General features: G+C 31.7%; 1 protein-coding gene across 1 annotated transcript in view; it reads right to left on the reverse strand.

Moving 5' to 3' along the window:
• Positions 1-1,167: 1,167 nt before the first annotated feature.
• LOC117181049 (serine/arginine-rich splicing factor 4-like) overlaps positions 1,168-16,998 on the reverse strand; it is a 46,248-nt gene continuing 30,417 nt past the window's right edge. Inside the window, exons 5-7 of the mRNA XM_033373617.1 lie at positions 14,570-14,797; positions 2,682-2,846; positions 1,168-1,265 (exon numbers count right to left, since the gene is read on the reverse strand). Coding sequence (XP_033229508.1) covers positions 1,168-1,265; positions 2,682-2,846; positions 14,570-14,797 — 491 coding nt within the window. The remainder of the gene's footprint in view (positions 1,266-2,681; positions 2,847-14,569; positions 14,798-16,998) is intronic.

Here is a 16,998-nt window from a genome sequence, read left to right on the forward strand (position 1 = left end):
TTCACACGGACAAGACCTGTGATAGTATTGGAGTGAACGTCGTTTGAAAGGGTAGATCCCCTACTCCTTTTCCAACTGGGCGGAGCAATCTGTGATGGATATTCGCGTCAGAGTACAGTCATGTGCATTGCCTTTATGATGAACCCTGTAGTATACTGAAAATCAAGATTATTAGGCTACCTCTATTTCATTTTCAAAAGATTGAATGTGCTTAATTAAAAATAAAATTACTATTATTGATATTGTTGTTTTTTGCACAATTAACTATCTTTAAATTAACTTTATTTCTTTGTAGTCGAGTAATAGAAAAATTAAGCGAAAAGAATAAAAAAATACTTTCATTATTATTATGAACTCAAGAAATCTAATATCTTAGATAGATCAGTGTAATGGATCATGGCAACTGGATACTGGATTGGGATATCTTACAGTAAGAAAGTTCTATCTAATCAGGATTAAATTATTTCATATTATACAAATAAAAATTTCTAGCAGGTATTTATTGATTTATTCATAATATAGTTGAGTTAGGCTTCATACCCTTTATAATTGAATATAGTAATTATAGCTTTCCTTTCCTAAATATACGTAAATGTGATCATGACCTACAATGGTGGATCTGGCTTGGTTGCTTGGAATCGAGAGAATTTGTGGCATCTGAATGGCGTTGATCCAGGAAAAAAGATCAGGTATTATAAAAATTAATGGCTTAAGCCTTATAATAATAAGTCCTGGCACGTTTGGCTTGTCATTGTCTCCCAAAACTGACGGAAGATCTCAGAATTTGGTACTGAGATAACTGCAACTTAGAATCTATTCGCTGTAAAACTTGATGATATTCTCGCTACATCATCTAACGTGCCGAGTCAAATTATTGCGCCATATTCTAATTTCGATATAACCAGAGAAGTAAACAGAGTTATCATAACGCTTTTGTTATTAAATTGCTTACAGGATCTTGTTATAAAACCTAACGTTTTCGAATTCGATTTGAACAGGTGCGCTGATTTGAGGGTTACATTTTAGATTGGAGCTTAAGATTATACGAATGTTATTTGCTGTAGCTACCCTTTTTAAATTCTCATTTCACAAATGTTACTCAAATTCAATTATATCCTCTAAAACAGAAAATGTGATGATCGTACACTATTAGTGTTGATAGGTAGTTCATTGTCCAAAGCACCACTCATTATATCTAATCAGTCTTCCCTGCAGCTTCATACAATCTCTAATGGCTAATATACTTTGAAAGATTTTGGTGTCATCTGCAAATATCAATAATGGTTTGAGTTCTCCAGTTATCATATTCATAATATAAATCACATAAAGTTCAGGTCCTAAATTAGAACCTTGCGGTACCCTGAGGTCGGTGTGAATGGTTTAGAGGAGGAACCTAAAAATTGTTCCACATGTTGTCTATCGATTAAAAATGATTTAATCCTATTGATTAGATTAGGTGGAATTTCCAGCATATTTGGTTTTCTTATCAATTTGTCATGATGTAACTTGCCAAAGGCCTTCGAAAAATCAATGTAAATTGTATCCACTTGCTGATTTTCAGATCAAGATTCAGAAACATATTGGGTGATTGAGGCTAAATTCGTAATCGCAGATCTCTTAGGGATGAACCCATGCTGTCCTAGGCAGAGTTTTGGTATTAAACTTTGGCTATTTTTTTGAGCTAAACATGTTTCGAAAACCTTAGAGAAGTTACACTGTACAGACATGGACCGATAACTGGTAATATCTGATTTTAGACTAGTTAATTACTAGGCAATTGACCTATTCCTGCTTTTAGTTTATTAGCTAAACTATTCAATATATGAAGAACCTCCCGTTCATTTAATTCTGCGTTTACCTCAACATCCCTAATATGCTCAGATTGGTCGTTCGGATTTATACTTTCAAATAGCCCCACTTTAGTATGAACACTACTGAAAAATTCGGCGAAGGCACTCGCACATTCATCAGGGTACGTAATCTATCTTTTATTATAATAACAATACCCGAAATTCTTGCTTCGCCCTTAATTTGTTCATGATATTCAATATTTAGGAGAGATCTTTTATTAACACTTGTTTAGTTTTCGTGATATTGTTTGAATTATCCCTAGAAATTAGTTGTTTGACTTTAGTTCTCAGCTGAGAAAAATATTATTTAGTTACCCCATCTTTCATATTGTAATATTTTAATTTAATTTTCTCTTTTGTCTTAATACATTGGATTAATTCCCTTAAGTACCAACAGGAAAATCTGGATTGCCTGTTAGTTGATTTTGATTTTGGAATAGATCCGTTTAATTCTCTATAAATTTCGTTATAAAAAAACTCATAGCCGAAATATCACATAGGAGGGAGTCGAAACTCATTTGATGTGATTTCAGATTAGTATTAATTGCAATAAGAACACAACCTGCAATTAATCCTAGCATATCGTTTCTATAACAATCGTAGTAGCATTTATCAAATAATTTATTAGACTGTATGTTATCCTTAAGCCAAATTTTGTTTCGCAAAATAATTTTTACTCACATAAGCGGGAAAATACATTTACCTCCCTCAATTTAGTGTTAAAACATCTCGTGTTTTTATAATACAAATGTATAATGATCTCTTCTTTATGTTTGTAGTTTTTGAGACGGTTGTGGGAATGCCATTCTTGCAGCCGATTCAAATATTTACTTCTCCCGCTTTCTTTCTCTCGTTGAAAGTAGTTACCAATGTTGCCATCGCCGCCTTTTGCATTGGAGTTCGATCTGGAACTAGTCTGATGTTGTTGAGATTCTTCAGTTTTAGAGGGTCCTTTCTCAGTTGTTCGAATGCGTTGAGCAATTTTCTCCGTAAATCCTTGGTTGGGAAAATTTTTTTACAGGTTTCACAGAAAAACGCTGGTTTTAAATTTGTTGCAGCTCAAATTTCATTGGGCTCCCAATGATCATTTGAGAGAGTTTTCAAGTCTCAAATGTATTCCTCTGAACGTAGGTGCCCATGTGGGCATCTAGGGGAAAGTATCATTTGGAGACTGAATTTTGGCTCATGCAGAGTTGTGGAGTTCTGAACCGCGCTGTCAGCCACCTGAATACCTGTCAAAGCAACTATTTGCTTTGCGATATTAGCCTAAATAATTCTTAATAAGGAAACCAATTGAAACAATATTTACCTAATTTTCAAATTTCTTTTATTTAATAGGGCGTACCAGTCACTTAGAATAAATTTATAACTTCCTAATGCAACTTCCAAAAGTTAGGTTAGTCATGCCCGTCGACATTTAAACTAAAGCCGGGATGTATAGAAAAAGTCATGACCGCCTACATATACAATAAGGCATTTTCACTCCAATCTCTAGCTCACTTCACTTCGTTGAATACTGAGCGGGTAACAATTGACCAAATGAATGGGAATCGGTTAATTTTTGCTCTATTTTTATAATATTTTCGTAGAAAGTAATTTTTCTGTATAAGTGCAATTGATAAATAGTTTTTCTTTTTTAGTGACTATTTAATGCAATAATAAAATGATAATAATTTTCATTCATGCGTGAATTAGGGCTGAACGCTGGTTGTCCACCCTTTGAAGCGCGATTGAAAATTACATTGAAAAACAATTCTTGTAATTGAAATAAATAATTATTAAAATATACACAAAAATGTATATAAATTGGGTAACTTTTGATTTCAGATAAGAAAAAAATTTATAACACATATATTTGATAAATAACAGTTTATTTTCATTGAATTTGAAAGACTAATATTTCTCAACAAACTCAATTGATTAACCCATTAAAACTCTGAGGCACTTCTTAAAAGAAGCTAAAAATATTATAATGGAGTTCATGAATATCGCTATACATAGGTTCTAAGTCTTACTTTCTGATCAAGGGTCAAAAAAAGTTCTAGTTTTGTGATTCATGTAGTGGAAAACCTGCAGAACAGTATCCAAAACATCGATTTTTTAAAAAAAATATCAATTTATCACGTTTATTGTCCACTTACGCCGACTAGAAGTTGTTTTTTGAAAAAAATGACTTAAAATTCGTGATCAGCGACCTCAAAAACCCCCAGTAAAGTATTTTCAATGTGTATAAATCGGTTTAAAATCGTAAAACTTGATTTTAATGTCATTTTAATCAAATTTGAAGCAAATTTTCACTTTTCGCCTGGGTTCGCCTAAAGCTCTCCTTTTTTTGACATTCTCTCTAAAACTATCGTTAGAGAGAGTTATGTCGATGACTTCTTCCCCGCCTGAGTTATGAAACGTCGGGATATTCTCCGGGTTAAATATCTAAATCAATAGAGATTAGGTATTCCAAAAGACCATTGCTTCTTGATTTGACGTTCGTGCTGCCTCACAAAGTATTGTGGAAATTAGCATCGCACTCCAAAAGAAGAAAAAGGAACCTTACGTTGCAGTATTCCATCAGTGTATTCTCGTCCTCTGATGGGTTGGTATAGCCTTCGTTCAAAAATTATGCATTTTTTATGACTAGCTTACCAATTCCTATAAGATCTGTGGTTATCACCATCAAGTCTCTCTATCAGCGGTCAAATTTTCTAAGTTCTAAGATCTAAACAGACAAATTTTCTGTTACAAAAATTAATTCGCAAAAAAAAAACAAACGAATTATCAACATACCAGTTACAGTTTGAACTAAAGAGATGAATTTTCAAGTAAAAAAAGAGTTTTGCAATAAAAGAGTTCTTTTTATTTGTTAACCAAATAATGAAAAATTGAAATAAAAGGATTTTCTACAAATAGTTAAAAAGTTAATTAAAAAATCTAATTACAGAGTATTTGAAACTTTAATCAATTTATATTTTATGAGTTAGACGTACATTCTTTTTAACACTTACATGAAGAGAAATTACAGTAAACTAGTAATCTTGCGCGCGCCTATTTATATTTTTATGAAAAAGAATTTTCTGTATCTGAAACTGTAATTAATCTTTTATAATAGGATTTCAACGAAATTAATTATTTTTTAGGTGGAAAATGAGCTATTTTATTCCAAATGAGTTTTTTTTTAAATTAAAGATTAACTTACATCTAATATTGATGAATAGAATTTGCTACGATTTTGTAGCTCACGTTGATGATAATCATATTCTTTAAATAATGAGCTTTGCATTTTTACACCACAATTTTGATAAATCAATTTAGAAAAATTGTTGAATGCGCATTGTAATAATCAATGACCTTATATGTTGAAAAACACATGTGATAAGCTTGTTGCCACTTGGTAAACTCTTCCCTGAAAATCTTGGTTAAGTTTCCTCAACATTAGTTCATGCGTTCAATGTCATAAAATTTTCAGTAATGACTGTTAAGTCTCCCACTTTCCCCTGGACTTATCACATTAAAGTTTATGAAAAACATAAATATTTTGTTTAAAATTAAAATAATAATTATTATATTTCCAATTACATTGAAATTAATGAAATATTGTACTCAAAATAACACTTTCAACAAATAATTATTTGAAAAATTATCATGTGGGGTTAAAAATTCATCTCTTTGGTTAAAAAATTAACTATTTTTTTTAATTCTTTTTTTGTTCGGGAATAAATTAATTATCTGTGTAAAAAAGTAACTTTGCCACTTTTGGTTTTAATTCAAATCTCTTATAGAAAATTAATCTTTATGATTGAAAATTCGTTTCCTTATTTTACAAAGCATCTCTTGGCAGCATCTGCATTCGTTAAAATATCAAATATTACTTTATCTATCTAAAATCCATATTTGCAGGTTAAAAAATCAACTACTTTGTTGAAAATTTACATGCTGGTTCGAAAATGCAACTCTGGTTAAAAATTTAAATATTTTGTTGAAAATCTTTTCTTTTTGTTTTAAGATATTCACCACTTCGTTTTCATTGAGAATTCTTTTTTTTTAAATGCAACTCTTTTTGGTTAAAGATTAATCTTTTTTGTTTGAAAATTTGGCCATTCAGTTTAAAATTTATATTTGCAGGTTGAAAATTTAACTATTTGGTTAAAAGTTAAACTATTCGGTGTGGAATACAAATCTTTCATCAAAAAGCCAAATCTTTAACGAAACCGTTTACACTGAAAACGAAAAAGTTTAATTTTCAGTTTTAAAAAATTAACGAATTTGCAATCAAATAGTTACTTTTTCATCCAAAAATATAACACTTTAATAAAATGGTTTAACTTTTAAATAAGTAAATAAATTTCCAACTAAAAACTTAAAAATATGATTATTTTAAAACAACAACAGCTGAATTGAATAAAAAAAATTCATTTCAAGAAAATTTTTCAATTTTTAACCAGATATACATTTTTAACTAAAATAATGAATCTTTTACCAAAAAAAATCTTTTAACAAACAAAGGATCTTTAACAAAAGATAATTAAAAACTACCAAATTATAGTTGTAGATGTATATATGTATATATTATCGAGCGCAAAGCTCTAGAACGAACCAAGAAAAAAGAAAAATATCTACAAAATTGTTGAGTTTTCCACCCAAAAAGGCAAGTTTTAAAAAGCAGTTGAATTTTCAACTTAAAGGGATACATTTTCATTGTGTTCATGTTCAGTAAGAAAATCAAGTTTCTACCCAAAGACATGAGTTTTTAACCAAGAAACAATTTTAGTTAAAAATCTAACTAATTAATGAAAAATTTATGGATTTTATTAAAAATTCGTCTTTTTTAGTATAAAATTAATCTTCTTGTTTGAAAATTCTTCTTGCTGATTTAGGATTCAACAATTTTTCTGACAATTCTTTTTTTTCAACATTAATTTGTTTTGAAGTGAAAATTTAACATTCCATTTTTGGTTAAAAACGTATTGATACTCGTATTTTTAATTGCAATCTGTTTTGGTAGAGAACTCAACTTTTTTTAATTACACTTCTTTAAATTGAAAATTATTTTTTTAACTAAAAACTAAACTATTTAATTTTTCGTTGAATATTAAGTTCATGATTGAGGCTTCATCTGTTTCGGCTCAAAACGAACCTTTTTGATTGGAAATTCAACTATTTTCTTCAAATTTTTTTTTATCAATTTCTATAATGATAAAATCTACTTATATTACTTTTGATTGAAAAATGATATTTTTTAAGATAAAAATCATATATTTGTTTGAAACTTTAGTTATTTAAAAAAAATCCTTATTAGTTTGTCAAAAACAAATTTCTTTAAAAAAATTTCGATTCTACTATTTTTGGTTGAAAATTGATGTTTTTAATTGAAAATTGACCTTTTGTACTTAATAATTAAAAAAAAATTCTTTTCTGCTAGAAAATTAATCCTTTTGGTTTAAAATCGACCATTTTTTGTTAAAGATTGAACTATTTGGAAATAAATTTATCTGTTTTAATGCAGTATTTAGAAATTCAGAATCTTGTTGAAAATTCGTTATTTTTGGTAGAAAAATAAACTTCTTAATTGAAATTTCATCTTTGTTTCGAGGATTCTATTATTACATGAAAAATTCGTTTTTTGGTGAAAAACTAATTTCTGTAAGAGAAAAGTCGATTATACCATTTTTGATAGAAAAATTATATTTAAAAGAAATTGATCTTTTTTTGTTAAAAATATATTTTTTTAAAATCGTCTTTTTAAACAGGGAAATTAATCTTCGCGGTTTCAAATTCATCTTCTTCGTTGAGGGTTCAATTATTATTATTTTTTTAAATTCCTTCATAGTTAGTCAAAAATTAATTTATGTAAAATAAAATTGCATTATATCATTTTTGGTAGAGTTTCGGTAAAAAATTAAAATTTTGAATTAAAAATTGATATTTTTTGTTGAAAATTCAATTAATGGATTCAAACATCGTCTTTTTTTATATAAAATTAATCTTCTTGGTTGAAAATTCATCTGCTTGTTTGAAACTTCAACTTCTACTTCAACTTCTTTAAGGAACATTTTCATAATACCATTGTTGGTTAAAAACTAATCGTCTTTTGTAGAGAATTAATTGTATGGGTAAAAAATTAATCTGCTTTATAGTATGTTTAACATTGATGTCCAAATTCGACTTTTTATTGTCTTATATGGGAAAAAACGTCTTGCATAATTTACTATAAAAAATGTTAATCACTGAAAGATTCTGCTATATAATGTGTAGAAACTGCCTGATTTTAATTGAATTCTGTCTTATTTTAAATACTTTATATATTATTGTTTTGGATTGAAAATGAATATAGTTGAAAATTCTATTATTTGTTAAAAAATATTTTTTGAAATAGAAAATTCGCCTGTTTTGGTTAAAATTTTTAATAACCTGCAGAAAATTTCATTTTTTTATTGAATATTAAGTTTTATATACTAAAAACTGAATTATTCTATTTTTTTTTAATTTGATATTTTTTATTGAAACTTGATTTTTTTAGTTAAAATGGAATCATTTGTTTGAAAATTCTCGTATTATAAAATTTCATTGTTGATAAAAAGTGCGGTAGCAACTTATTGAGATTTTGAGGTTAATATTACATATTTTTCAATTCAAGAGCGAACTGCTCACAGTAAACAAATTGATCAAAAAGACGTAACATGAAAACATAAAAAGCTATTTTTTATTTTAATCCTGATTAAAACCGTTCCTGTTTTTTCAACAAACATTTGATAAATTTGAATGAAATTTTTGTGAAAATTTTAAGAAAGATTTCAATTAAAGTGTCCAAAATTATCTAATTCTGCGACCCGCTGTTCGGTTTTGTATTCTAAAATTAATTCCTAACCTCAAAATTTCAAAAGTTGTTATCGCATTTTACACCAGCAATGGAATTTAATAACAAATTCCATGCTTCATAGAAATATTACTTAATGTTGTTTTTTATATTAATAACAAATAATATCTTAAACATTAACTTATAATTAAAAATATATTAACCCTACCGATGGAATTCTCAGAGTATATGCAAAAGATTCTTAAGGCTCTGAGAAGCTTGGAGAAATTTCCGCAGGCACTCAGGTAGATATATTTAATGGTCCAGATAGCTCGTTCAAATGCTTTGAAGGCCTTAAAATGTCCTTTTCCAAATTGAAATAAAAATACGATCATAAATAACAAGCAGAGAGGCTTAAAATGAAATAAGAATTCGATCATAAATAGCAAGCAGATACCCTGTATTGCGGCGGTACGGGTGGCAAGGTGGTGGTAAATGAGAAGCGTTGATCAGTATTATCGACCTCGAAATTTGATTCGATTATTATTCCTAACAGTGATCTAAAAATACTTGCGCATGCTTGAACTGTGCGGCGTTCATTGGCACTAGTTCGCGTAAGTATTTAAAAATCAAGTGCAGACGCGCACCGTAGCCAATGAACGTCACTCACATCCAAGCAAGCGCAGATCAAGTCAGCTCCGTTGGGATCATTTAACTTCAAGAAAACGCGTGTAACGTTTCATTACTGTCTAACTCACGGTGACTCATGAGTATCCCTTTCGCACGCGTGTAGCTGTCAAAGAACGAGCAATCGTGACAAGTTTTTCAATATTTTCCAACTCTGTCTAACCTAATCACAACTCGTGTCTCACGCATATAGCAATGAAAATCGAGTAGTGTTACAATCGAAATCGACAATCTCGTTTAGAGATTTCATATTAAGGAAAGTAAAGTTAAAAGATACAAACACTTAACTATAGCAATTACACCAAATACCCTAACTCTTAAAAAGCTTCTTAATTCCGTTGAGTCCCTACATCCTATACCACCTGTAGCCGGATTTTTATTAAAAGCATTCTTATTTCGTGTCTCCTTTTCGAATCCTTTGAAAATTGCTTTAAGTTTCACGAGAAAGTTTCCCTGAAACCTTTCCTTTTCTGGCGTTTTCTTATTAAGTTACGCATTATTCAAGATAAAAAGTTATATTGTGAGCATAGGCGGATATCTCGAGCATTCGCAGTCATGATTCTTGTGTATCTTTAAATTAACACATGAACTTACATAACCTAAAAATACACAGGAATAACTACTGTGCATGCCAGAAATATCCGCGTTCTGCCACCACTAACTGGGGCTGGGGGATAAGCTATCTCTCTCGCACAGCAACATGATTGGTCTTTCCAATTTTGCTCCATAAATAGCATTTTACTTGCGCATACATGTAAATGATTTGACCTTCATTTAGAGGGGAGCGATTAAGAGCCAATCAGATCGCTGCGCGAGAGAGATAGCTTATCCCGCTAATTCATAGTCGGTCTCGTTTAATTTGCCAATTACTCTGTAATTGCCTGGTTCCCTCCAGTTATATATGCGCTAAGATTTCTAATATTAAGTATTTCAAGTTGTGACGTCAGCTGACAAGATGAATGTACAATGAGGGCCAAGCAACAATACAAATCCCAGAGGATAAAACTTAATTTAGTTTATAACTTGAGGAAAAAATATTTGTCACAGTTACGAAAAACATATCAATTTCATTATTCAATGAAATAGTTAATAAATAGTTAAATAGTCTGAATACACCTATCGTGAAAAATAATTATTTTCCAAGTTATTATAAAAATAAAGTTTAGTCCCATGTATTTGGTATTATTGTTTGCCCCTCAGCGTGCAGACATCTTGGATATCCCCACCTAATTTGAAATACCTAATGGCTCAATTTTGCGCCGCGCGAACAACGCACCTGCTAAACTTCAATGACCATGGCATACAATTAGCAGGTATATGGTACCCTGATATTGGTGCTACATTAACACTTTCTTTTTTCTGTGTAGAGCTGAATGCGGAAAACTCCAAGGTTATGGTAATCAGGGAAGGATGTGGAAGGGATAAGAAAAAGTGTGTGGAAGTGGAAGGAAAAGGCGCTGCAGAAGGTGAAAGAGTTTGTGGACCTGGGCTTTCTGTTTCGGAGGAAAAGTGAAGTGGATAGTCATATACAAGAGAGGGCGAGAAGGGCAAATGTCGTGATAAAACAGGTGTGGGTTCTGGGAGAGAAGTTGTTTGCAGATGATTTTAGAAGAAGAATGAAATTGTTCAAATTGCTAGCGTTGAGTGTCTTATTTTATGGGGTAGATGTAGAAGGTCGAAAGGAAAGTAAGCACGTACATAGTATACAGGAAAGGTATGTAAAGTAGACACTGGTGTTGGCAAGGAACACGCATAAATATATTGTCAGGAGGGAGACATGAAGACAAGGTTAGGGATTATAACGGTCTGTCGAGCGTGTCAATACAAGGAAAAATATTTGAAAGAGGGGAAAAGTAACCTGGTTAGGGAGTCTTAGTAGGTAAAGAAGAAAATGTGAGGGGGTAGGAAGAGGAGCTTGAAAGAAAGGTATTTTAAAATGAATGTATTGCAGATAGAAGAAGTGAAAAGGATGCACAAGGATGGAAGGAAGGTATATGAGATGGTTAAGATGAACGGCATGAGAAGAGAGAAAGCAGAAGGAAAGGAAAGAATAAGCGAGTTAAGGTTCAACAGGAACAATGTGTGAATTAAGCCAAGGGAAAGACCCCAATTCTTGTGTAAGAAAGGAGAGAAAGGAAGTCAGGAGCTTATAGACAGAATAAGATCGGATGCATGGAGGATTTTAATAGGTTCTGGCTTTCTAGAGAGAAGATTATGTGTGAATTGCGCGGGAAAGGAGATACAAAAGTGGAGCACTGATTGAAGGAGTGTGAGGAAGTAGAAGGAAGTGGGATAAGTATGAAGGTATTGTTGCATAAAAGGAGGAAGTGAACAAAATAGCAGTAGCAAGGGTGAAGGGAATGTTGGGTGAGGTTGAGAAGGAGAGAAGGAAGGAGGAAGAGGCTGACGTTAGCAAGCCGAGGCAAAGCGAGAAAGTAGGGTGATTTATGCGATACGAGGCGAAGCGAGGAAGACCGGGTTATAAGCGTGTCATGAGATTTGACCGTGGCCGAGTGGCGGCGCTGACTGTACTCTTAGCTGATAATTGTTCAAATACATAGGTAAAATACAAAATTTATTTTCATTGTTAACATAAGTTTTTGTGCATATGTTTATCCCAGAAAAATAATTTTTGGCATATTTAATATACAGTAAATTGCCGTATAAACTTTTATTTTTTGGAGCAATTCGCTTAATCATAATTGGACTTGAAAACGGTACACTTATGCTCCATCATTTCTGTTCATTTAAAAGAAAAACCTTCATAAATTTTCAGTCTAAAAACTGTAAAACTTAATACGAAAGCAAAAAAGTTTAGAAAGGTTCGGTTGATACTTAAAAAATTACAACATTTCACATTTAAGACGCTTTCCCATTGCTTTTAAATAAGTTTTGGCCTAAAAGTACAGCCAGCGCCACCCTCGGCCGAGGTAAAGATTTTCATCAAACGTTTTCTCCGCCTACACCTTAAACTTTCAGAACGCAAAATCCTACCTAACCTTACAATTAACCCTTACTTATATTTCTCTTTTTTTAACGCATTTAAATTTTTATCCACATAATTCAATCTCACTCAGCCTATCACCACTTCATCTTTTAGTTGCCATATTTTCACTGCACTTCCCTTTCTGCTTCTTAATAGCCAAAAAATTTAAGCACCAAAAAACACTCTGACACTGTCTCAATCTCAATAAATTCCATTCCAATCGATTCCCATCAAATCCAAAGAAATTTAATTCACTCGATTTCGATTTAATTCAATCCAATCCAATCCTATTGATCAGGAATCCACTCCAATCCATTCCAGTTGAATCCACTCGAATGAAATTAATTCAAATCCAATCAAATACACTCAAATTCAAAGCACTGCAATCCATGTTGTTCCATTCCAATTCAATGAAATCCAATCCACTTAAATTCAATCCACTCCAATCCCATTCATTCCAAATTATTCTAATTCCATTTATGAGAAACCAATCCACTCCAATTCACTCCAACCCATCCCAATTAATTCCAATTTGTTCCAATCCAATTCAATCTAATCCAATCTACTTCAATCCAACTAAATTCTCAAGACGAAATATTGATATAAATAAAATAAGGTATAAATAAAGTGTATAAAAGTATATAAATGGAGTATAAATTTAAATGTGCATTAGCCAATCAGATCATAGTCTGAGTTAGTTTATAGTATACTATACCGTAATTAAATAATTTTACGGCCTACCGTAAATGTTCTATTTTGGGTATCGTTTGTAGTGATTTATTCAATTTAAAAATAGAAAAATGAGTTTTTAAAACAAAAGAAAGTGAATTTTCTGAAACGTTTCAATTTCTAATGGAAATACATATATTTTCAACCAAAGAGATGCATTTTCAATATAACTTATGAATCTTCAATAAAAAAATGAATTTTTGACGAAAAAGTTGAAATGTAAAATTATTAGTTCAACTAAAAAATGTTTTATGGTCTAGAAAAAAAACATATCTATACATATTCATATTTATATTTATTGAAGTCAAAGAACTTTAAAATCCAATTGCAGAGTTTCCTTAAGATTTAAGCTTTAAGCTTAATATATTAATGTATAGTTTAATATTATAAGCACAGTAAAGCCCATAAGTCCCGTATGTCGCCGGATTATCATTAGAAGCGCTCACAATTGCTTGAAAATTTTATTCATAGGAGTGGAAAACTGCAGAAAACCAAAACTCACGAGCGAGCCGTTTACCCACAGAAAAGTTTAAATTTAGACATTCAATGGCATCAAGAGTTCTCGTATTTATCTATGCTGTCAAAACTCCTATTTGAAAGTGGTTAAACACAGTGAAAACGCGACTAGGCAAAAATCCCGAACGGTTACGAATTCGAGCGCTTACCGCGCTCGTACGTGCTTAAAATTCGAAATCTCGATAAGTCGATAATCGCCACTTGACAAATATTAAATATAAGTAGCCCCCTTTTCATTCATCTTCGATTAAGTAATCTACATTATCAGGACAGATGGTCATTTCCTCAGGTTCCATGTCTGTTGGTTCGTTTGTGCGCTGGTTTATTTTAACACGTACGTACGTATAATAGTAACGAAAATACCTAATTTGATATATTCCTTTAAGTGTTTTATCACCAATTTCAAAAAAACCTAAGATGAAACCATCTCGATCTTTTAAAGAACGTAATCCCATGGTGTTAATAAGCCGGAACATCCGCCTATTATCCTCCTCATCTCCGCGATTATAGTCCTTCATATGATAGCCATCAAGTATACTGAAATTTCTTACTATTTCTGAATTTTCTGGTAGCGGTTGTAAATTCAAATTAATAACTGGACGCCTTGGAGCTGTCAGAACAGATAAGAATGTATTAAATTTTTTTGAGGTACGTTCCATTAATAGCGTAAATCGGATTTTTCAACAAAATAAGCCCCTCCCTCCATTTTGAAAGGATTTTAACAGATTTCAAGAAATTTTAAGATATTTCAAAATATCTCGAAATCAATTATACACATTCAGGATCTTCATGTGCTACTTCTCAACTGAGTCCGGTTTTCGATTCGCAAAAATTGCTTCAGTTATACATTTAGGGCTGTATATAATAATTAAATACGGTTAAACAAATGGGAATCTCATTTGTGGGCAGTCAAGTTAAGACTGTTGGTCAACTTTTATTTCATAACTCTCTAGTTTTTTGTGCCTTACTAATTTATTTCACTCTATTGTTCATGTGTTTATAAATGTATCTTACCTTGTACAGGTTGAGGAGAATGAGCATTTGAACTAGAACTGGAAGTAGAACTCGTACTGGAAGGGTGTCGAGAAGCGGACCTGGAACGGGACCTGGAAACGGAGCTGGAACCGGTATTGGAACCAGATTTGGTAGTAGAACGAGAGACACGCGGAGAAGAAGGTCCTTCATCGGTAATTAAAGATCGACGAGCACCATAATTCCGATTTCCGGACTGTAAACTTAACTCTACAAAAAAAGAAAGTAGCTTTTGTAACTGAAAATGCCACGCAAGTCTACTGCGCAGCGGGAAGTAGGATGTAACTCTACTGCGCAATTGAAAATTCAAAAGAAGTCTACGGCGCATCCGGTACTAAGACATAACTCCAATGTTCAACTACAAATGCCACATAAGTTTACTGCGAAGTTGAAATTGCAGCCTAGCTTAAGTATTCAACTAAAACACCACACTAGATTCTTGCGCACTTGAAAGCGTGACATGCCTCGAGTGCGCAACAATAAATAGCATATCTACTGCGCAGCCTGAGTTATCAATCAGATGAAAAGATCCACCTTTATCTGAATCCACCCAAATCCAAATATCTCCTGAAATTATGAAAATTTCCGAAAAGTTAAAAAAAAGTATTTACCAATAGAATTTAGAAAAACGACCAAGGTGATGATTACAGGCCAAAAGATCTTCATTTCTTCAAATAAAGGGACAATTTTTAAAAAAAGAAATAGGAGAGTACCGCAATTAATGACTGCGTTAATTGCGTTTTTCGTTTTCTAAACATATATTGTAAACGAATGATTTATGGGACTTGATGAAATCATAACCTCTAATTAGTATCAAATTATTTATTTAGCATTCATGATTAAATGTTCGCACGTTTTAAAACATTGATAATTTATGTTCAATGTAAACTCGGATAAGTACTTGTAGAGTACGTCCACGAATTATGCAAGGTCTTTTTCTGAAATTTTCGACAAGACCCGCCCCCACCCCGTTCAAGATATCGCAATATTTGCTCTGGTACCCCCTTGACAAAATATTACTGAATTTGTATAGACTAAGGATACGAACATACATATTATTTGTTTCAATGGGATATACGTAAAAGAAAAAGTTGAAGTAAAAATTTTGCGATGGAAAATTACCTTTATGTATGCGCAAAATTTCCAGTTTGTTAACCGAATATTTGAAAAGCATTTAAAACTAACTTTTCTTTTGTTAATTGAGAACAAAGTTAAAATTGTTTCTATCGAACTTTTTAGTGATATCGTTTTTTTAATACTTTTAAATTTATTTCAACCAGATATAAATCAATGTAATACTTAACTAAAAATAATTTTCAGTGAGTTAGTTTGTATTGTAGGTATGGAAGACCATGAAGACCCCCTTCCTCCCCAGGCGCTCAAGCTGTAAAGCTTACTGTGCCAAGCCCGTGTTTATTTTCAAGTACGCCAGTGCAATATGAATCTGATGCGCAATCAAAAATTTCATGTCTACTGCGCAGTCGGAAACGTGAGACTATTGAAATGCGTAACCACATTTAATTACCTCCACGTACTCCGAAATTGAGTGTACAACAGACACGAATTTTATCAAGTTCGGGCTGTGTTATCAACAGATATGGACAGATCCGCCCTGCTCTGGTATTTTTTGGGCAGTTCTACTACTGCCTCGATCCAAAATATACCTGATTGGGTATTTTAGAAATCAGGAGCGAAATTTTTGAATCAGGTTTCCCAATGCTAACTGCTGGATCAAGACCCGAAAAAAGAAATTTGATTCTTTATTCACAATGTTAAAAAACTTAGACTTTTAGAAAAAATTTGAAAATGTTTTTAAATTTTAAATTGGATTTTCCACTCTTCAAAACTTATAAAACTTCTAAATATTTCTTGAAATAATTCAATTTACCGAAACTTTCTTCAGATACCTACCAATCAATGTAATAATACCGACCACTGTGATGAACGCAGGATGAAGAACCCACATTCTTCCAAATAGAGGAAAAACTCTTTAAAAAAGAATGATTGCAAGAACAAGGCAACTTTTATATATTATGAAGGTTGGTATACATATACACTATTCTCAGTTATTTAAGTTTTTCCTCATCTCGATGATAGATTGTAAACTACTGTTTTATCGGGCTGGGTGAGATCATGACTTTTAATCAGCATAAAATTATTTATTCAGTACTTATGGTTCAATTATCGCATGTTTATTACTATTTTATCTAAAAAAAATTTTCATAGGTTGCTTCTAAGTTAAACGCAAATAAAAATTGTGTAGAGCGTTACATAAAAATTACGCAAGCTGTTTTTCTCCGCCTTCCCCCTTCCCCCATGTAAGATATCTTAAGATTTTCTCTGAATAGCCATCTCTCTTCCAAAACTGAAAAAGTCTTTGTATTCTTTTTTGAATTATGTAAGTGGACTTT

This window comes from Belonocnema kinseyi, chromosome 10 (genome assembly GCF_010883055.1).
Source record: "Belonocnema kinseyi isolate 2016_QV_RU_SX_M_011 chromosome 10, B_treatae_v1, whole genome shotgun sequence".
Classification (NCBI taxonomy): domain Eukaryota; kingdom Metazoa; phylum Arthropoda; class Insecta; order Hymenoptera; family Cynipidae; genus Belonocnema; species Belonocnema kinseyi.